The sequence below is a fragment of the Idiotropiscis lumnitzeri genome, chromosome 21 (assembly GCF_059441095.1).
Source record: "Idiotropiscis lumnitzeri isolate Australia: NSW breed Sydney's pygmy pipehorse chromosome 21, RoL_Ilum_1.0, whole genome shotgun sequence".
NCBI classification, from domain to species: Eukaryota; Metazoa; Chordata; class Actinopteri; order Syngnathiformes; family Syngnathidae; genus Idiotropiscis; species Idiotropiscis lumnitzeri.
This window is the reverse complement of record NC_142411.1, coordinates 1,370,234-1,391,094: the sequence shown is the minus strand read 5'-3', so window position 1 is coordinate 1,391,094 and position 20,861 is coordinate 1,370,234. Positions and strand designations below refer to the sequence as shown.

The 20,861-nt window shown below is 47.4% G+C and overlaps 1 protein-coding gene across 1 annotated transcript; it reads left to right on the top strand.

Moving 5' to 3' along the window:
* Positions 1-27: 27 nt before the first annotated feature.
* igf2r (insulin-like growth factor 2 receptor) lies at positions 28-20,802 on the top strand. The gene is made up of 51 exons (XM_088285521.1): positions 28-632; positions 1,533-1,672; positions 3,252-3,370; positions 4,173-4,271; positions 4,353-4,485; positions 4,723-4,834; positions 5,170-5,278; positions 5,348-5,507; positions 6,161-6,353; positions 6,545-6,648; positions 6,733-6,897; positions 7,284-7,430; positions 7,548-7,700; positions 7,810-7,947; positions 8,032-8,182; positions 8,330-8,498; positions 8,575-8,690; positions 8,826-8,985; positions 9,170-9,346; positions 9,432-9,527; positions 9,708-9,809; positions 10,206-10,368; positions 10,486-10,662; positions 10,734-10,880; positions 11,094-11,272; positions 11,350-11,437; positions 11,537-11,746; positions 11,863-11,993; positions 12,092-12,195; positions 12,471-12,604; positions 12,752-12,948; positions 13,073-13,199; positions 13,362-13,493; positions 13,779-13,938; positions 14,017-14,125; positions 14,285-14,366; positions 14,444-14,577; positions 14,731-14,877; positions 14,966-15,124; positions 15,191-15,398; positions 15,507-15,659; positions 15,755-15,989; positions 16,062-16,198; positions 16,355-16,472; positions 16,928-17,074; positions 17,151-17,335; positions 17,897-18,083; positions 18,171-18,320; positions 18,505-18,574; positions 18,795-19,076; positions 19,159-20,802. Exons 1-51 carry the CDS (start codon positions 454-456, stop codon positions 19,324-19,326), a joined length of 7,542 nt encoding a protein of 2,513 aa, XP_088141647.1. The 5' UTR covers positions 28-453; the 3' UTR covers positions 19,327-20,802.
* Positions 20,803-20,861: the final 59 nt, after the last annotated feature.

Here is a 20,861-nt window from a genome sequence, read left to right as displayed (position 1 = left end):
GTGCTGAAAGGCGTAGACGTGCGCAAAGAAAAACATGATAATGATTCTCTGAAGGAGCAAATGAGGTCACATTGGAGCAGCTGAGTCACTTGCAATACTTTTGCTCCTTTTGCGGGTCCTGTAAAACAGGCAGGTTCAATTTTGTTTATAGTTGTTGTTGCGGTGATGGATTTTTTTTCATAGTCAGAATGTCAGAAAACGACAACCAAAAGCATTAAGTGTTAAGATTATGCTTCGACTAATCGCAATTTTCTGATGTCAATCTTATATTCATTAACTTGACAAAGTTGCCGTTCTAGTGTTTGAATGTCCCACGCTCCATGAACGCCGCTCGTGTGAACGGCGTGCCAGTCATGTGACGTTGAATCACGTGGTGCAGTCACTTCCTACCGAGCGATTCTTCTCGTGACGCGCTCGTCATGTCGTCCTGCTGAGCAGTCAGCCCGCTCCAGCATGTTTTTACCGAACCACGGCCGGCGACGCTCGCTTTACGGGCGCCTGCTTTGCTTGGTGGCGAGTGTGGGATGTTTTCTGCTTCTCTCCGTAGCGACGACGCCGACTGCTGCTGCTGCGGCGGCGGCGGAGGAGGAGAAAGAGAAAGAGGCAACCCTGTGGTACCAGGACCTCTGCAGGTAGAAACACACCTCCGCTGCAAACAAAACAACGTATTCTTGCATTTCAATTCGTAAAAGATAGTAACATGTAGTGGCCAAATGACACACATTATCAAACTGTCAGCTGTGTCATGTGATCGCGCTCCCGCCTCCTGACATTCAAAGGTCTGGACAACATGAGTCAGCCATTGCTCTCTTCGTCTCGTCACCTTTTGAACAATATTTCTTTTCATTCGAGGGGTCTCTTTGTCACCGCATCATTTCCCCCGAGTACCTTAGAAATCTCATTTGGGCTCCATTCATGCCGCCGCTGGCTGGCTGTTGTCAAGCTGAAGTAGAAATCTAACGACTAACCGGTCAACAACATGCACGGTGCTATGCTAACAACATCATCACCCATTAACAACATGTTGCTGTCAAAAGTGAGCCAATATTGATGCAGCAGTGAGCTACCACTCGATTTGATCGTCCAACGAAGACTAACGTTCGAATTTTGAACCGTAATAAGTGACCGGGAATAAGTAAGACATTTTCGCCGGTTATAGCAGTTTTATTCCGATAGACGCGATATCAATTTCACGCCCCACAATTAACCTTTCCCAAGTGTTTAAAATGTCTGTGCCGTGCTTTGGTTAAAATAATAATAAAGTCTCAAGAATAATACACAATGTAGGTCTCCGCATCTCCCCGAAGTCAACTGAATAAATATCTCGATATATGGGGCTCGATGCAATATATGATTACATAGGATTATGATTCAATTTGATATGGTACAGCTGTAGTGTTTGTCATGTTTATCAATATAACAAGTTAAAAAAAAGTCAATTCTTTTTTTATCCTTGCAACACTACAGAGATGTCTTCGAAAAGTGTCTGAGCTGAGCTTCTCGTGCTTGAATTTATTCATTTTTTTTCATAGCTACAAATGGGAGGCCATCGACCTGGATAATAAAATAAGCTACACGCTCAAGTTGTGCGATTCGTCCCCATCCAACCCCTGCGGTGAAGACACGGCCGTCTGCGCCCGTGACCTAACCAGCAATATTTACCAGTCTGTTGGTGAGTGGCGTGTCCTCCTGTCTTCTTCTGTTTCTTTCTCAAGGTTTTTGTATTAATTGATTTCACCAATTAATTTGAGTCAGTCAATGGTTTTTATTTTAATATTTTGCATAGCGGCTTCTGCAACTGCTCACACCAGCAACACATGAATATTGACTGACGAGATGTTATTCCAAGAAGCACCTATTATTTGACACTTCTGTAAAAAAATATTTTCGTTGAAGTTGTGTCAACGTGCTGGAATTTTAATTTTTTTCTTTACAAATCTTTTTTACTCTAGCTGCTCGCAATCAGGCAGTATTTAATTTAATTTAATTTATTGGTTCATTGTTTTGTGTTATTTTTGGCCCTTTCCCCAGACTGTGTAGCCCCTTAATGGTGTTGTGAGTTCGGTGCTGATTGATTGCTTTATGCAAGCAGCCTGATGGACTCTCCCTCGTGTCCCATGACCGCCACACGGCGCAAGATGTTTTACAGCTTTTTCAGCTGCGCTGCAGAATCTCAAAGAGACACAGTGGGCATGCATTGTTGCCGTGCCAAGTGACCCGTCATTATGATAATCATCCATTTGGTGTATAATACAGCAACAAGCAATTTTGCCTTTCTTCGCGTCGTCGTTCTCTTTATTTAATTTGAATCAGTGCTCCTTTGTACACCGCTTATTGGTCAACCTGTAAACAAGAAGAAGGTTTAATGCTCTTGTTTATTTTGTTTCTTAGGAACTGCCAGGCTTTATTAACCTGTTATTGTGTTCTAAAACGAATGCTGTCATTGTGTCACTTTCCTGCAATATGACCCACATAGGCAATGATGACCATTGTTCAATGAATACCTCCGTGGCAGTGCCAGTAGTAATGTGTTACGTTGTCTTATTTGGGATTAGTGACTCACTTCTTACATTGTGTAATGTTACTTATATGACTCCTTGCCTGTTTATAGCAGCAAAACAGAGCTTTTAATCGCAACGTTCAGAGTCTGGCGGTCAAAGGTATGAGGCGAGAAAATCATGATGGAGCACTCGGGACTGCCGGGTCAAAACGGAAGAGTCTGGAACTAATCTGAGCTGACATGTAATCAAGTCATAATTGCAGCAATGTATTGATTTATTTTTTAAGATTGGGGGGAGAAAACCGTTCCTGACAAACTCAAATTATATCAAAGACCCTAAGTAGTGTTCACGTTTGATTGAATCCACTTGCTTGGCCTTGAAGGTGTCCTGATGGACAACAAAGCCATCGAGGATCAGCTTTCTTTTAGTTTGTGCGTAGTTGGAAGTATTAAACTACTGAACGGTGGAGGTGCTGTGAGTGCCAAACTTTTCCCACTGCTGTTTATTTATATCCATGGCAAAAATGGCAGCTGTGGCAAATGATTTTCTCAAAGGGCAGAGGCTAAATTGGGGTGTATATTTATTTTTTTAAAGCAAGTCTGAAAAAAAAAAATCCTTTTCCCGTACGTGACGTATCATTATTAAACATAGTCATGATAAACACGCAGAGTCCAGTCACGCTGATTCAAAGTCACAGATACGCCAGTATCGTTTAGATCCACTCACACACATCTCAATTTCCTCACGCAGGTCAGCTGTCCCTGCGGAGGCTGTCCGGAACCGTCCTGGATTACAACAGTACCGTCCAATGTGCGGGAAATGACAACTTCATCCAGACCACCATCGGCTTCCAGTGTGGGAAAACCATGGTGAGCTCGGACACAAAGCAGAGTGGGGAACCAGCAGGCCTTCACGTCCGACATTAATCTTGCAAAGAGACAAACATTGAAAAAGTGTCAGATCACTTATTTTGCCCCCAAATCTATAAAAACTTTCGTTGTCTTGACAGCCTACATTGGAGTTTGATTTGCCCTGAAAGCTTTAGAAAAACTGTATGGGACAAATCATTTTCCGACCAAATGGTTGCAGGAATAAAACTGAAGTTATTGCAACATTAGAATTGAATTTTTTGCCTTTTGCCATTAAAAGAGGCAGTTAGTTCCCAGAAAGGCGGCCAACGACTTGAGCAAACAGCAGCAAGCACTTGTCGCGCGTGTGCGCTCGCTGTTCTGCTGGTTTGCGGCTCAACAGCGTCTGTCACTTCCTGTCGCCGCTTTCTGCTTCTGCCCAACAAACCTGCGTCGCCCTCTCGCTCGTCGGTCGAGCAGAGGAATGGAAAGTCACGCTTGCAGAAGTAGAGGTTCTGTCACGGTGCTTAGCAACAGCACAAGACTGACAAATGTGATAAAATGCTAACAAGAAGCAGCTGACATGGAGGAAGAAAAAAAAATTATAATGTGAACAATGTGACTCAAGCGTTGAGATTTTTAGGTTTTACATTCGCCTGTGTACATTTCTCGAGGGAAAAGTATTGGAACATGGCCACCGAACTCGGAGTAAGTCACAGCTGGGTCAAATCGGGACTCGAGTTAAGAAGTCACAACATGCTCTCTATTCGGTCAACACCACTGGAAGTCAATTTTGCATAATTGTTGTGTTTGCGGCGTACAGGGCACTCCGGAGTTTGTGGCCGTTTCTCAGTGCATGCATTACTTTGAGTGGAAGACCTACGTGGCCTGCAGCAGCGACAAGTTCAAACCACACAAAGAGGTGCGACGCATGACGGACAAGAAGATCCATGAATGATTCGACGCCGTCGCTAACCTGAATGCTGTGTGTTTGCGTGTGCAGGTGCCCTGCTTCGCTTTTGACTCTGACAGTAAGAAGCACGACCTCAACCCGCTGATTAAAGTGAGCGACGGCTATCTGGTAGACGACGGCGACGACAGCGTCGACTTCTACGTCAACATCTGCCGCAGCCTCGGTCAGTAACAGCAAACTTTCGCAGTCGGATTTAGTTCCCGACAATAGCAGCGCAAACAGCTTCCTGACAACTGTGACACATTTGTGTTGCAAAAAAACAAAAACTGTTCGGCAAGCGTAAGGCTGCATTCCGCAATTCTGCTGCATTTTCTTGGTTAACATCTCAAAATACAGATTTTTAGCTGCCGCTATTCAGAACACAACTGAACTGAACTGACACGTTCCTTCCCTCCGTCAGGTGGCGGAGAACCGCGCTGTCCGGAAGGTTCTGCCGCCTGCCTGGTTACAAAGAATGTGGCCTACAACATGGGCTTTCCCAGCAAGCCTTTAGAGCTCCTCTCCAACGACAGGTTAGCCTCAACGCGTCTCGAGGGACACAGAAGATTGCAAAACGTGGTCTGATTTAAAAAAAAAAAAAAAAAAAAAAAAAAATTAAAATTAAAATTGACTAGCGTATTTTGGCAACTTGATGCAAATAAAAGACTCCACCCATGTTTAATTAAATCCTCATCGTACCACAGATTATAATATCAATATGTCACCACTTTGCATCCTGTAAAAATACCAATTACTACTTTCCTAATAGCCAATGCATTCTATTTTTGCCTCTGATGTGTCGATCCTCGATCTGATATGTTTAATCCGTTTTGGCCTGCTTTCCTCTGTTGCTCACGGCCGCGCGAAGACTGAGGCTGCAGTACAGCGTGAGTGCCGACGTGACTCCTCCAGTCTTTTGCAACGGACACGCTCCTGCCGTCACCATCACCTTCATCTGTCCATCAAGCAGACACTCGGTAGGTTGCACTCACGTACCACACCCGCCGCGACTTGTGAGAGACTTTTCGTGGCTCTCCTGCTCACAGGGCAGCACGCCTAAAATGACGGCGGAGGCCAACTGCCGTTACGAGGTGGAATGGGCGACAGAGTACGCCTGCCACAGAGATTATTTGGAGAGCAACACGTGCAAACTCAGCAGCCAGCAGCACGACATCTCCGTCGACTTGACGCCGCTCACCTTGAGCTGTAAGTTGCCTCCGGAACTTTAAGAGAAGACCAAAGATATTTCCATTAAGTTCAAGTTGGGATGATTCTTTTATTTTTAGATAAAAATCTGATTTCCTATTTAGATGCACTGACTTGAAGCAAATGACAATGACATTATTCAAGACGCATTCTGCACAACCCCCACAATTCTAAAATGTATTTTGTGAGACCCCAAAAACTTTTTTTCTCTGCCTGAAGTTGCATCAACTTCTGCACCAATAATCTGATTTTTTTTTTTTCTTCAGTGAAAAATGTGCTTACTTTAGACGTGACTTTTGTCAAATTATGCATGGACGTTAACATTGAACATAAAATAATGCAACCAACCTTCATGACTCGGCCGATCCGTTTCGAGTAACGTTGCTTTCTCATGCTCGATTTTTACGAGTGAGGCAAAGTGAACTATTTTGCTGCTTGGAAGCACACGCCTTGTGTCAACAACAATTTTCAACATGTTTGATGAAGGACTGCTTTTGTAACATGAATGGTCACCATGGCTTTGGAAATGTTCAGCTCGCCACAATTATTTTGCTGTCTTACTTAGCAGGAATTAAACACATTTTTTCCCCTCCCAATAAAAAAAATAAAAATAAATGTACGTTGTACAAAGCCATCTTTGCGTTTGTGTCTAGCTGCGGACCATCCCTACTACGCCCATTCGCCAAACAGCGACGGGACGGAAAGCTACATTTATTACCTGAACGTGTGTGGCAAAGTGCCCTCTGACGAATGCAGCAGCCTGGGAGAGTTTGTTTCGTCCTGCCAAGTGAAGAAGACGGGCGACGTCAAGAAGGTGGCGGGGAAATACCAAAACCAGACGCTGCGGTAATTTTCTCTTTAAGTTACTCTGGATCCAAATTGATCATCTTGAGTGTTGCGCCACTTTTTCAGATCATTGATTCCATATTTTTCTTGAGAAAATTCCCAAATTCATGGAGACATTTGACCAAATCACAGTTCAGTTTGAGAAATGCAATTGCGTCGTTAATGTTTACCACGCCTGCCATGTCTTTCAGTTATTCCGATGGCGATTTGACTCTGATCTACCCCGACGGCGCCAAGTGCTCCAGCGGCTTCCAGAGGATGACGATCATCAACTTTGATTGCAACAGGAACGCATGTGAGAAGCGTCAGCCGGTCGCCGCACGTTAGTCGCAGCGGGATGGCTAATCTTGCCCTATTTTTTTTATTTTTTCCCCCTCAGCCAATGGTGGTGTGGGCGCTCCGGTTTTTGTGGGGGAGACGGATTGCACGTACTACTTTGATTGGCAGACCACGTATGCCTGCGTCAAGGAGAAGGAGGATCTTCTGTGTCGGGTTACAGATGGCAGCAAGCATTACGATCTTTCGCCCCTCACTCGCTTCCCTGGTGAGGTTTGCGTTCTTGTGCATATTCGTGCTTCAACCGCTGCATCTTTTTTTTTGTTTGTTTTTTTTTGCCCATTGGAGAACTTCTGTGCTTCAATTTGCAGAAAAAAGTCACCTGTTTGTGACTCGCCTCATATTTTTGTGCTCTTTCTGTAAAAATGCCACAAGATGCGCTCAAACGAGTTACGCAATTACAGTCGTCCGAAACAAGTCATGGACTTGCGAAACACGACAAATTTCGGGTCCAGCTACATTTCAGTGTTGTCGCTCTACGAGGGCGATCGCTTAAATCAAGGAAAGCTGAAGCACGCCGAACGCTCGGTCTTGTTTGCTTCTGACGTCGGAGAACGATGCGGGAAAGCAATCGCAGATGTTCTTTTGTTGCAGGGTCCGAGTTGAACGGGAACTGGGAGGCGGTGGATCCAGAAGCCTCAGCGTCACACTTGAAGCGCTTCTACCTCAACGTTTGCCACAAAGTCGTCCAGGCAGGAGGAGCAGACGGCTGCCCGGAGAGTGCGGCTATTTGTGCCGTAGGTAAGAAGAGAGCCGGCAAGGTGGAGCAGCCTCACTCCGGATGGGCAATTTCTCAACTATTAAACATCCAGAAGGTTGCCATCAACCTCTTTTAATGATCCTGATTTTGTGTTTCAGACAAAGAGCAGAAGATGACCAGCCTGGGCAGCTTCCTCTCGTCCCCCCAGAAGACTGAAAAGGGAAACGACATCAGACTGGTGTACACCGATGGGGACTTTTGCAGCAAAACCACAAGGATTCAAACGATCTTGACGCTCAAGTGCAAACCAGGTGGGCTTAATGTTAGTAATGATAATCACAACCATCACTGCGCACTCTTACGTGAGTAACGCAAAAATGTCACTGGAATTATTGAAGGCAAGTTTTGTGTCTCTTGCAGGAGATCTGGAGAGTGCCCCCGTCCTTCTCAGCGTATCATCGGATCGCTGCGTTTACGAGCTGGAGTGGTTCACTGCGGCCGCGTGTGTCCTCTCCAAGACGCAAGGGGACAACTGCAAAGTGGAGGACCTGCAGGCTGGTACGGCGCTTACAACATGTTCAGGCCTCAAAGTCTCGCTTTGGATTAGAACAAAGTAAGCGACGATGTCTTTTTACCCGCCAGGCTTCTCTTTCGACCTGTCGCCGCTCACCAAAGCGAGCGGCGGATATTACAACTTGACCAGCGACAACTACGACTACTACATCAATGTGTGTGGCCCGGTCACAGTTGCCACCTGTCCGGAAAAGGCCGGCGCGTGCCAGGTAGAAAAAAGGTAAATAAAACAAAGAAACTGCTTGCTAACATCTATCAAATGGATCAGTATGCGATAAAAAACGAGTCCCGATTTGATACCATATCAAGGGCCACACTTTGTCCACCCGTGTCTTCATATTGAATTTTTTTTTGGGTGTCATTGCAGTAGTTGGAGTCTCGGGCAGGCAAACTCACGGCTGTCCTACTACGACGGCCTGATCCAGTTGACCTACAGCAACGGCTCGCAGTACAACAACGAGCAACACACGCTCCGATCCACCCTCATCTCCTTTCTATGTGACCCTGAAGCCGGGGCTGGAAAACCCGAATTCCAGGTGGCCCTCCTGTCGCTTTTCGTTCTCTCCAAATGGTTTGACTTGCAGCTTCTCTAATTCTATTTAATGGCCGCAGGTGGAAGACAAGTACACGTATAACTTTCACTGGTATACGTCGTACGCATGTCCCGAAAGGCCTCACGAGTGTCTGGTGACTGATCCCAAAACTTTGGACCAGTATGACCTGTCCAGGTAAACTCACTCCTGCTTATTTGTGTGGGGAAAATAGTTAAAAAAAAAAAAGAACTGTAGACTTTATTTGTCGATGCATAACCCGACCAGCGTGATGACATCTATTCTCGGCTGACATCTTCCTTCTGTTTGCAGCTTGTCTTATCCTACATCTGGCAGCAACTGGCAGGCCATGGACTTGTCCGACACCGCCAACCTGCGCAAGTACTACATCAACATATGTCGGCCCATCAATCCCGTTCCGGGATGCGACCGCCACGCGTCCGTCTGCCAGATTAAATACAAAACCACACAGGTAACTTCTCGTGTGCGTCGTAGTCAGAGTTGTGTTAACATTGCAGAAAAAAAAAAAAAAAAAAAAGAGTTAGGCCACACATAATGGTACATTTTGACCACGGTTCCTTTTCAAATGGATCCCTCCCTGATAATATCCAAACTGCAAAATGTACCGTCTCTCATCGCTCTCTCTTGTCCCTCAGGGCTTCCCACAAGAAGTGGTGTCTGTAAGCAACATGGGCGCCTCCAAGCGCGGCCCCATCATCGAGGGCCGCGACCGGCTGCTGCTCGAGTTCACAGACGGCGCCCCCTGCGAGTCAGACGGCCTAAAGCTGACGTACACCAGCCGAATCCATCTGGTGTGCACCAGAGGAACGCTGGTTAGTGCAAACGCTTTGGAGGTGTGGGGTGGAGCTCAACGTGTGCCGTGTGACTTTGTGGTTGTTGTTCTTCATGGTCACACAGTCAATGGGCCCGCGATTCCTCATGTACCAAAACTGCACCGCCAACTTCATATGGGAGACCAGGGCTGCATGTGCCATCACCACTACTAAGAACAACGTAAGTGATTTGATCAATTTATTTGAGTTCAATAGTCAGGACACTTTTAAAGAAAGATTGTACAAAACATTTTTTTTCCAAGATATTGCGCAACATTTTTGGCACGTGAGGTATTAATAATTTTTGTGTATATCGCCGAGGCCCACACCCTGCAAGGTGAGCAATGTGCTTCCATTTCAGAGCTGTGCCGTGATCGATCCCGACAGCGGCTTGGAGTTCAACCTGCAGCCGCTCGCCTCCAAGACTGGATACAAGACCACCGCCAACGGAAAGGACTTCTTGGTAAGACAGATGTTGGGATGCGCTGCCAGCCTTGTCATTCATTGCCCTAAGCAAGCAGAAATGACAAAGCTTCGTGGGTAAAGGCATACAAGAAAAATTAAATATCAAAACTGCACATCTAAATAGGCATATGCTTCATAGCACATACATATTAAATATGCGTTTGCACAGTAAATCATTTAACAAATAAAACAAAAAATAAATAGATTAAATTTAACCAACTTGAGGAGTAAATGAGTCCAAAATTGATATTACAAGACTTTTGATAATGTGAATGTTCAGTCAAGTGCATAAAAGAACACAGGCATCCTCGTTAGTATACATGCATGCGTCTGTTTCGCTTAATTCACACTTTGAGAAGCTGAACGCTTCCCCCTGCACTGTCCCGCCTCTCAGGTGAACATCTGCTCAGATCTGGCCGAATGCGGCGCGGGAATGGCGGGCTGCGAGCTGGAAGACGGGCATCCCGTCAGCCCGGTGGGCGTGGAGAAGACCTTGCAGTACTCCACGGATGGCCTCCTCAAACTGACATATAAGGGACCGCGTGACGATTCGACAGGTAAACAAAAATCGGAACAGGGCAAAATATAAGTCGCCGCCTTTGTCCCGCCCTCACAAAGTCTTTGAGGAAGTCAAAATAAATCCGACTGTATTATATGCACCCTTTTCTTTTCAGCAACGCGGGACACCTTCACCATTAACTTTGTGTGTGATGCCAACGCGCACGTGGGATCATTGAAGCTGCTGCGCGAGGACTTGAACACCCTGCCCAGCCACGTGGTCCACGACGCTCTCTTCGAGTTCTCCACCGCGTTGGCCTGCGTCCCCGCGCCGGTGGACTGCCACGTCATCGGTATCGGCACACGGAAGACGTCCTGAGATTGGTCCACCTTCTTCAATTTAACATGTTTGTGTGGCATCCAGATTCCCGTGGCAACGAGTACGACCTGAGTCACCTGGTCCGAGGCAGTGAGGACAGCCCCTGGGTTGCCATAGATACGGACGCGGTGAAGTCACGCAGCTTTTACATCAACGTCTGCAGACCCCTCCCCGCTCTCAAGGACTGTCCTGGTCAGTGGGCATCTGTCAAATCTTAAAAAAAAATTAGCCTCAGAATAAGTCCTACATGAACACATAAACACAACCTATAGTAAACATTTAGTAACATGAACGCACTCGCTCTTAAATATATTTAGCCACATGAGTTTTTGTTAAAGGTCCTTGCGTCCCCTGAAAATTGTCAAATGTTGATTAACTCCAAAATGCATCCACGTGTCCGTCCAGTGGGTCCTCTGGGTGCTTGCGCCGTAATTGGTGGAGCCAGTTCCAGTCTGGGTCTGGTCCAGGCCAGCCCGCAGGTGGCGGATGACGGCTCCATCAGCATCTTGTACCGCAACGGGGACCCGTGTGGCGCCGCATCTCGCTACTCCACACGCATCATTTTGCTGTGTGACGACGGCCCAGTGAGTAAACGCTAACGTTCTCCCTGGCAACCCTCGCTTGTCGAAAATACACACCGTATGCGTGTTGGCGTTTCCAGGGCTCCCCCATGTTTGACCGGCAGGACGGTTGCGAGTACGTCTTCATCTGGCGGACGTCCGAGGCCTGTCCCATCAGAAAGTCGCAAGGTAGAGTCGCGGCACCAACGATGTTGGTGGTGTCATGATTGTTTTAATGTGCTGGGATCAGCTGGGATAGGAAGTAGTCATCTAATACTTTCCTCTTAGGTGACGAGTGCCGCGTCCGCGACCCGAGAAGCGGCTTTGAGTTCGACCTGAGCTCCCTGAAAGGCAAAGATTACCCAGTGAGGAGCGACAAGTACATCTACCATCTGTCGGTGTGCGGCGGGCTCCAGAGGGGCGTCTGTACTGACAAAGACACGGGCAGCGACGCCGTCTCCTCGTGCCAGGTGGACGGAAGCAACCACAAGATAGCAGGTGCCATACAGCAAAAAAAAAAAAAAAGAATCCCAGTTTGTGGTATATTTTTGCAGAGTGGCTTTTTTTGCAATTGTGGTTGGTATACGTGTACGTGTGCGTGTGTGCGCATGCAGGGATGGCGAACCAGCTTTTGAGCTTTGTGGGAGATCAGCTGATCTTGAACTACACTAGCGGAGAGACGTGTCACAAGATCTACCAGCGGTCCACAGAGATCTATTTCTCTTGCCACGCTGACATGCACCCTGTAAGCTTCACGCTTAGATTACAACTCATCGACTTTATCCCAAAATCAGTTTTATTGTATTTCTATGTTTCGACTGCACTTCCTTTTTTCTCCATCAGGGGGCCCCAGAGTTCCTCAAGGAGACTCCGGAGTGCACCTACCTGTTCAATTGGCCCACTGCGTTGGCATGCCTCCCTGTCAAAACCACCAGCTGCTCATACCAGTAAGATGCTTCTCAAGCAGCTCCATCTTATTGTTGCGTCCGTAAACATCGTGCTCGTCATGTGACAGAACCAACAAGCCATCATTTTGCTTTCATTTGTGTTGCACTCTGAGTTAGGCTTGGTTATTATAAAAAAATAAATGTTCAGACGAGGGGTGAGTTGAAAACACAAACGAAATTGGTTTAGTTAACACATTTCACTGAATGGAATGTACTGTTTAATAAATGTATAAAAATGCAAATGCTAGCTCAGTGTTTTCTGTTCCTGTCTGTAGTGATGGGGCAGGCCACTCTTATGACCTTTCACCTCTGGCTATGGAGGCCCACAACTGGGAGGTGACGGCTTCCACGGAGGACAACAGCAAGAGATTCTACATCAACATCTGCAGGTCGCTGGTGCCGCAGGGAGGTATGTCCTGCTCGCCTATCAACTTGAATTGCATTTTTACACACCACCCAGAAAAGTCAAGTAAACATTCTCTCCAGCCAAATGATGAGCGCTTCTCAAATAGACTATTGCTTGAAGCATGCTCTGGTTCTGGTTCTGGTCGGGCAGGTTCGTGGAAGTGTCCCTCCGGCAGCGCGTCTTGCGTGAAGGTAGGAGACCAATACGTGAGTCTCGGTCAAGTGACGAGCGGCCCCACGTGGGACACGAGCGTGCTGAAGTTGCGGTACAGCGGCGGCCAGGCCTGTCCCGACGGAGTGCGCAACAGGAGCACCATCATTCGCTTCAAGTGTGACAAAGACCAAATTGTAAGTTACCAAAGGTAGATTGATTTCATCTTACACAAAATGATTGCTCCAAAATGCCCTTTTTTTCAAAAAAAAAAAAAATTTCCCTCACGTGTAGTTTTGAAACAATTTTGTCCCCTCTCAGGACTCCCATCCAACGCTCATCTCCGCCATTGAGGACTGTTTGTACACCTTTGTGTGGTTAACGGCTGCGGCCTGCCCACTGAACAGCAGCCAGCACGATGGCTGCAGAGTCGCCAACCCAGCTACAGGTTTGTTTTTTTTCCATTTCTTTTTTACTTGTAGTTAGGAGGAGGGCAAAGTGTATCTTACATTTCCATGGAAACCTTTTAGCATTTGTTGCACAAAGAAAAAGTATTTAGAAAAAATAATAATGCAATGTGTGATTTCTATGAAAATTTTGCCACATGCAGGTCATTTGTTCGACTTGAACAACCTGAGACGAGACGGCGGTTACACGGTGTACGATCACAACGCGCACAGCAGGATGTTCCGTGTTAACATTTGTGCCGACGTGGCCAACGCAGGCTGTGGCCCAGGAACCGGTACGTCACAATGGGAAAAAAAAAAAACAATTTCCTGGACTCTGCCATTTCTTGTCGTAACAATATTTTACAAATGCTCTGTACGTGCAACACTTTAACTTTACATTTAAATTCCCGATGGCACTTTGGCTACTCAGTCCAAACTTGAATGTGCTAATGAAGTATTAGAACATTTTCTTTTACCTGCAATTTATCTTTCACTGCTCTTGCGGCTCGATTTACACACCTCCTTCCAGCATTTCCAATCAAAATACGTGAATGCGCTTAAGTGTTGCTTTGTTGCAGCGGTGTGCATTAAAGACGTCAACTCGGCACTGAGCGGCGGCCAGACCAGTGGGAAGCTCTCGTACAAGGATCACGTGGTGGAGCTGTCGTATGAGGGAGGCAGCCCGTGCCCCGCCAACGCCGCCCTCCAGCACAGCACCGTCATCCACTTCATCTGCCGGTACGCCGTCCGCTGCGTTCAATGACATCTCGTCGGAGCTGCAGCAGCAACTTTAAAGACATCCCATGTGTCTCGCAGACCACCCAGTATGAGCTCGGCCCTTCCGGAACCCGTCCTCATTGACTCCAACGCTGACACGTGCACGCATTTGTTTGCCTTCCACACTCACCTGGTGTGCGAGCAGCCTGTAAGTATGTTGGGGTGTGTGAACACAGCGTTTAGTTGGAGGTTGAAAAAAAAAAAATGCAAACATTGATGTGACGAGTGGTGACTCTGGATTTGTATCAAATCTTTGTAGTCGTCACTCTAAAGATGACAACCCAAACTGTCTTTGTCATCGTCCCAGGTCACGTGTTCTGTCCAGAACGGCTCGGCCACAATCGACCTGACTCCTCTGATCCACTTCACTGGATACTACACGGCAACAGGTTGGCTTGTGCGCAGACGTGACGAGTCAAGCAGCCCGACGTCGTTGGTCCACGTTGATGTGTCTCGTTTGTCTCAGATGACGCGGTGGATGAAAATGACGACTCTCCAGACTTTTACGTCAACATTTGTCAGCCTCTGAATCCCATTCCCGGCGTCACCTGCCCGCCTGGCGCCGCCGTCTGTATGGACCCAGACAACGGGCCCCCAATTGTGAGTCATCAATATGACATCTCAAGAATGCAGCATCAACGAATTGATTCATTGTTTATCTGAAAAGTTCAAATTGTAACCAATACTGGAAATAATTATACGACAAAAGATGAGATAATTTTTTTGAGGAATGCGCTTAATTGTCTCCGAAAGGACATTGGGCGGACGACGAGCGGCCCTCAGATCAGCGCCACGGGCGACGTGTCCATCACATATTCCGGCTCCACCCGGTGTGCGTCGGACCTGGCGCAAAATTACACCTCCACCATCATCTTCACCTGCCAGAGAGGCGTGGCGCTCGTCCGTACCCCAATTCCTCGGTCGCATCTGTTTTGTTTTGTCCCAAAATGTTGTCCTATTTTGGAAATGCTGGACTTTGTCTCCTCAGGGCTCCCCGCACATGCTGCGGCTGCAGGGCTGCGTGTATATTTTTGAATGGGCGACCCCCATCGTGTGTTCGGATGCCACCAACACCAGCGGATGCAAGTTGGCAGACGCGCAGCTGCAGTACACCTTCGACTTGTCGACGTTGACGGGACAAGTGCAGGTGAGGCGTGCAGAGCGTTCCCAAGGTGTCTGACTAGCACGTGACACGCCTTATTTGGTGCGACAGGTCCCGCTGGACTCGTCCAACAGTTACCTCATCAACGTGTGCAGCTCCGTGGTGGAGCCCGCTTGCAAGGGCGGCGCCGTTTGCCGAGTGGCGAGCTCGGGGAAATCGGCGGTGTCATTCGGCATCAGCAAAGCCATGACCATGGATTTCAAGCACGACGAGCGAGCTGTGCTGATGCAGTACGGCGGCGGGGATCCGTGCCCGCCCGGTAAGTGGTGGCCGCCGCCTGAAGTGATCATAAGGATGGTTTTGGTTTTGTTGATATTTGATGTTTTCAATTTATGGTCCTCATAAGAAATTGCGACATGTGTTGTAGTGACGCCTGAAGGCAAGGCGTGCGTGTTTCCCTTCACCTTCATGAAGCGCTCGTATACCGAGTGCACCACAGACGACAGGACAGATGGCAGGAAGTGGTGCGCCACCACCGCCAACTATGACCAGGACAAAAATTGGGGCTTCTGCGAGCCAGGTGAGGCAACGCATAAAATGAACAGTTAAGAAGCTTTTTCAGAAAAGTTTGCCTTTTTCTTTTATTTATTCTTTCTTGTATTCTCTCTCAATTAGCGTCTGCCAAGCGGCAGTCGTCCATCCTGTTCACTTGCGACCCGTCTGCGGGCCACGGCTTCCCGCAGCTGCTGTCGGAAACGGCGGGATGCTCGACTACCTTCCAGTGGCGCACGAGCGCCGTGTGCGCCCCGCGCAAGATGGAGTGCAAGCTGGTCAGTCAGCATCAAACGTTTGACCTGCGAGCCCTCTCCTCCATCACCAAGCCGTGGAAGTTCAACCACAACGGCGACTCGTGAGTCTGTTTCGCCAACGCCGTATTTTCTCTTCGTCGCCTTTGAGACTCTCTCCATTTCTGTTTGTCCAGTTATTTCATCAACCTGTGTCAGGCGGTTCATAAAGGACCTCCGGGTTGTGACGAGGGCGCCACTGTGTGTCGCCACTCGGCAGATGGAAGCACGCAGACGCTCGGCCGTGTCCGCACTCAGAAGATGAGCTACAAGGGTGAGAAATTATGACATCAATTAAAGCATCATACAAAATAGAAATTGTCGAGTTTCTTGAAATATTCACACGACTGTTTAATAAAGTTTTCAGCTAGCATGCATCTTGTCTTTCCTAAAAATATTTATCTCTGGTCACCTCTTGCCTCCTACGTAGACGGCAAGATTTGCGTCCAATATTCGGCCGGCGATGCCTCATGCGGTAACGGCGTGGCGGCCACGACGGAGATCCGGCTGAGCTGCGGCACCACCGTCGGACACCCGGCCATCATCAAGTATGAACGCGACTCGCCTCGTGACAAAAGGCCCAGACGTGCCGTGTCATGACACTTTAGTTGGGAAACACTTGACATTCATTTACTTTCCAGTTTAGCTTTCTCGAGCAGACAGTTATTGACAGAAGAGTGTTCGCCTTTCAGGTTAAACCTTGGCTTCTTAAGACGCCATTAGAAAGCAATACAACATAACATAACTCATCTAATCTGTTTAGTAACACTACTTATCTTAATTTTGTCCCTCAAAAATAATATTCATCTTGAGCTGACTTTTGGCGACAGAAGCTGTCGTAACGTGACCACTTGATTTAGGTTTGAAACTGCACAAAATTTGTTCATTTCATATTAATGCATTGCATTTCCATTATGTGTCATTGTAGATTTTAGAGTTTTTTGAAAGCAATGGGAAGCAATTCATTTCATTTACATATTGGCACGTGCCTTAAATCTCTCAGCATCGACAAGGCGTCCTGTCTCTTTGTGATCGGCTGGGAGACTCGTGTGGCGTGCGCCGTCAAGCAACGCGAGGTGGAGATGGTCAACGGCACCATTCGAAACCCCAACACGGGCGCCCGCCTCAGTCTCGGAGAGCTTTACTTCAGGTAGCGAGGCGTGAAATCGGCGTGTTGCCCCTTTTCCTGCGTGCTCCCGCTCAAACGCGTGCGTGTGTGTCGTCAGTCCTCACCAAGCCTCCGGAGACATCCGCGATAACGGAGACCACTACATCTACCACATCCAGCTGTCCGGGCTCACCAACAGTTCCATGCCCACCTGCGTGGGGGCCAACATTTGTCAGGTCAAACTCAATGGAGCGTACAGGCGGCGGATTGGCTCGTCCAGCAAGGCCAAATATTGCATCAAAGGTCTGTGAACTTTTTTTGAAAACGGAGAGCTACTTTCTAGGTACTGATTAAAAGTGAAAGGCCACCAGTTTGATACTGACTAATAACAGATTGCATTCAAATCATTTTGGGCGTGGATTTGTACGACTGTGTCTGGCATGTTTCATTTTTTTTTTTTTTTTAAGTCAAGTATTGCCTTTGAGCTCAAAGGTTTGCCCAGCCCTGCTTTCGCAGACTGTTCAGTGTTGGATATTGAGAATTGACGCTCTTTGGTTAATAGGTCATCGTTTTCATGCCTCAACTTCGTCATAACTCCTGCAAAGGAAGCTGGTACAGTGACTCATTGACTTTTATTATGTAATTTGGACATAATGTGTGAGGAAAAAGGGACATTGTTGGAACGGACATGCACGGAGTCCGCTTATCTTTTGAACGACTTACTTGTCCTTGATCGTAGTGAGGGGCAATCCTTTAATCCGCCATTCAGAGGTCTTAAAAATGCCACTGAAGAAACAGGAGGATGCACGAATGAAATATTTTTGGAGGAACCTCGGCGTCTGATTGAGTGACGTCACCCATCAGGTGGCAACTTGGATGTGACGGTGTCTTCGGAGTCGACGTGCGGGCGCGAGCAGACCAAAACGGTGTCGTCCACCATCATGTTTCAGTGCAACCCCACGGCCGGCGTGGGCATCCCCAAGTTCATGCGCGAGACGGACGAGTGCCAGTACATGTTTGTGTGGCACACCGACGCCGTGTGTGGCCTCACGTGAGTCACCTTCAGCCCCCGCAAATGCTTCCTGCTCAAGTAGAACACAGAACTCGCCTTCACGACCAAACATGACGCGTCTGGTAGGACTGTGGACACGCAGACGCAAGACGACGGCGACGACGACCTTCCGGCGCTTTCCAGAAGGAGTCAGGTGGCGGCCGTGTTGCTGAGCTTGCTGATGGCGGGCTTGAGCGTTTGTCTACTTGCACTGCTGCTGCGCAAGCGAGAAAGAAGGTACAAAAAAACGGAGATTACTTTTCATGTGTCTTTTCTCACAAAGTTGGCGGATGAGCCAGATGTTCGATCGGCCTAGTTGTCAAAATTTCCTGTCGGGACGGTTACTCTGTAAATTAGCTGACTTGTGAAATTGAGATGAATTTTCCAAATGTCCCTTTTGAGACTTTTTGTTGCCTTGTAGAGAAATGGTGATGCAGAAGATGGCCGGCTGCTGCCGGAGAGGCAACCAGGTCTCCTATAAATATTCCAAGGTGTGTTCTCCTGCTCCAAAAAAAGAATCGAGGCCAGAATTATAATTTAGGATTTTTCATTGTTGTTACTTTTTTCCCCCCATTTTGACTTTAACATTTTATTAGTCCTTGCTTGTTTCTCTATAACGGGATCTCTGATGGGAGGAGCCAACTTGTGAAATGGATGATGACCAACGAGGAATTTGTTCATCCCAAATTCGTTGCCTGTGCGGCCTTTCAGGTGAACATGGATGAAGATGCGGGCGAAGACGAGATGGAGTGGCTGATGGAGGAACTGGAGGCTCCCTCGGCGATCTCGTCGTCTTCGTCCTTCTCCTCCTCCTCACAGCGGGGCCGCGGCATCCACAGCAACGGCCACATCAAGACCAAGCCGGTCAACACGGACGGTCTCCGTTCCTTCTCTTTGGATGAGCAGGAGGACGACAGCGAGGACGAGGTGCTCAGCGTTCCTGGAGTGCGCGTGGTCAAGTCGTCGTCGGCCCATCGCAGCGTCTTCCTGCAGGTGAAAAAGCAACACAATGACCTCGCTTGCGCTTTGTCAACATGAGCCCTCACTTGGCGGTTCTTGTTGTTGTGCCGCTCAGGAGGAGAGCGACGAGGACCTGGTGGGCCTCCTGGACGAGCCCGAGCGAAAGCGGAAGAGCGGCAAAGCTCGCTTGGCGGCCGGCCGCCGCGACCACAACGCGGCACCGAAAGCCAAACGGGAGGACGATGACGACGACGACAGCGACGAGGACCTCCTGCGGGTGTAACTCGCCTTCCAGAACTGCACTCTTTGTCTCACTCGATCTCTTTCTCAGTGAATGTCGCCATAGCAACGCCCTCAGCATTACTGACACTTCCTCCAACCCCTTTGCCGCCAACTTATTTATTGATCGATTGCTCCTTTATTTCAAGTGTTTCTCACCGTTGCTCTGGAAGCAATCAAGATGGGCGCGTTGGGTCACCGGGTGCCGCGTTGCCGCCTTGGTGTTCTTTTGGATTGTAGCTGTGCCATTTCTTTAGCACTTTATCTCAAAGCGAGTGTCTCTTTGCAGATTGTTTAAGCTGAAGGTTCAGGCGGCAGCAAAAGTGGCGAAGCAAATCGGTCGGCTGGGCGTCAAAACCACGAGCGAACTCTGACCGAGTGGACAGGTTGTGAAGGTCAGTCGTCGTGCGGCTTGAAAGGGAATAAAGATGCTCGGGTGTCGCATTGTTTACACTCACAGGAAAAAGTTCATCTTTTCTCCCCCCGGAAAGAGTGAGATGCCCCCTTTTTTTTTTTTTTTTTAAAGATGAATTGTCATATTTCCATGCTCTACGCCGACGATCTTTAGTTTGTTGGTTTGCGATTTTATGATTATTTAAACGTGATTCTATGAACAGATGTCGGGTGGAAGTTTTGAGTGGCCTCGTTAGTGATTGTTCTTCAAAGCCATATGTCGATGCCAGTTGTCGTTGCTTTTTTGGTTTTGTTTTGTAGTCAGTAGTCGAATCAAATAAGTGTTTGCCACGTATTTCCGGGGAAAGTGCCAGCCAAATTAGGAATTTTGCTCTCAAAACGGATGAAAACTTCATTTAGTTTTCCTCTCAAAATGAACTCAAAATAATTAAGGCTTGCCCACTTAACTCATTTTCTGCCATCGACAGCTAAAAACATTAAAGATCCATTTTTATATTTTTTACATGGCTGGTAGTGAATGAGTTGAGCAAATCCATGCCTCACCTCACATAAATGCCCCTCCTCTTTTTCACCCCAGACAAAAAAAAAAAAAACAATCCATCAATTGTCGATTTGAGTACGTAAATAAATGCCTCACCTCAGACAAACGCCCTCTTTAGTCACCTCAGAAAAGACGTCATCAAATGTCATGAAGCTGAAAGACTTTGATGTCAAGCAGTATTTATTCAAGCCGTCACATTTCAACAAACAAATTCTGCCATGTTGTGAAAGCTGCAACCAAGTCTGGCTTGGTACGCGAATGCGTTTGGTACTTTTTTTTTTTTTTTTTCCTTCTCAACAAAAAGTGTTTTGTTTGCGGGGATTCGCACGTGCGCTGCTTAGTTATCTGCCATTTCCCAAAAGAAGACAACAAATGATGGTGCAGTGGAGAAAAGCACAAGAAATGAGGTGCGATCATCATCCTCCTCCTTTTGTTGTCTCACGTTTGTGCTCATTTTTGCTATTTAAAAAAAACCTCCACAAAAATGTACCAATGTTTTTTTGAATGAATACCTTCTGAATGATGCCTTGGTGGTTTTGGTTTTCTTGTACGCCTCATCATTTCTTTCTCAAATAATAGGACGT

Coding starts and splice junctions, on each gene's coding strand:
- igf2r (XM_088285521.1), top strand. CDS start 454: ATGTTTTTACCGAACCACGGCCGGCGACGCTCGCTTTACGGGCGCCTG. Junction 633..1,532: donor TGGTACCAGGACCTCTGCAG/GTAGAAACACAC, acceptor TTTTTTTCATAG/CTACAAATGGGAGGCCATCG. Junction 4,486..4,722: donor CAACATCTGCCGCAGCCTCG/GTCAGTAACAGC, acceptor TCCCTCCGTCAG/GTGGCGGAGAACCGCGCTGT.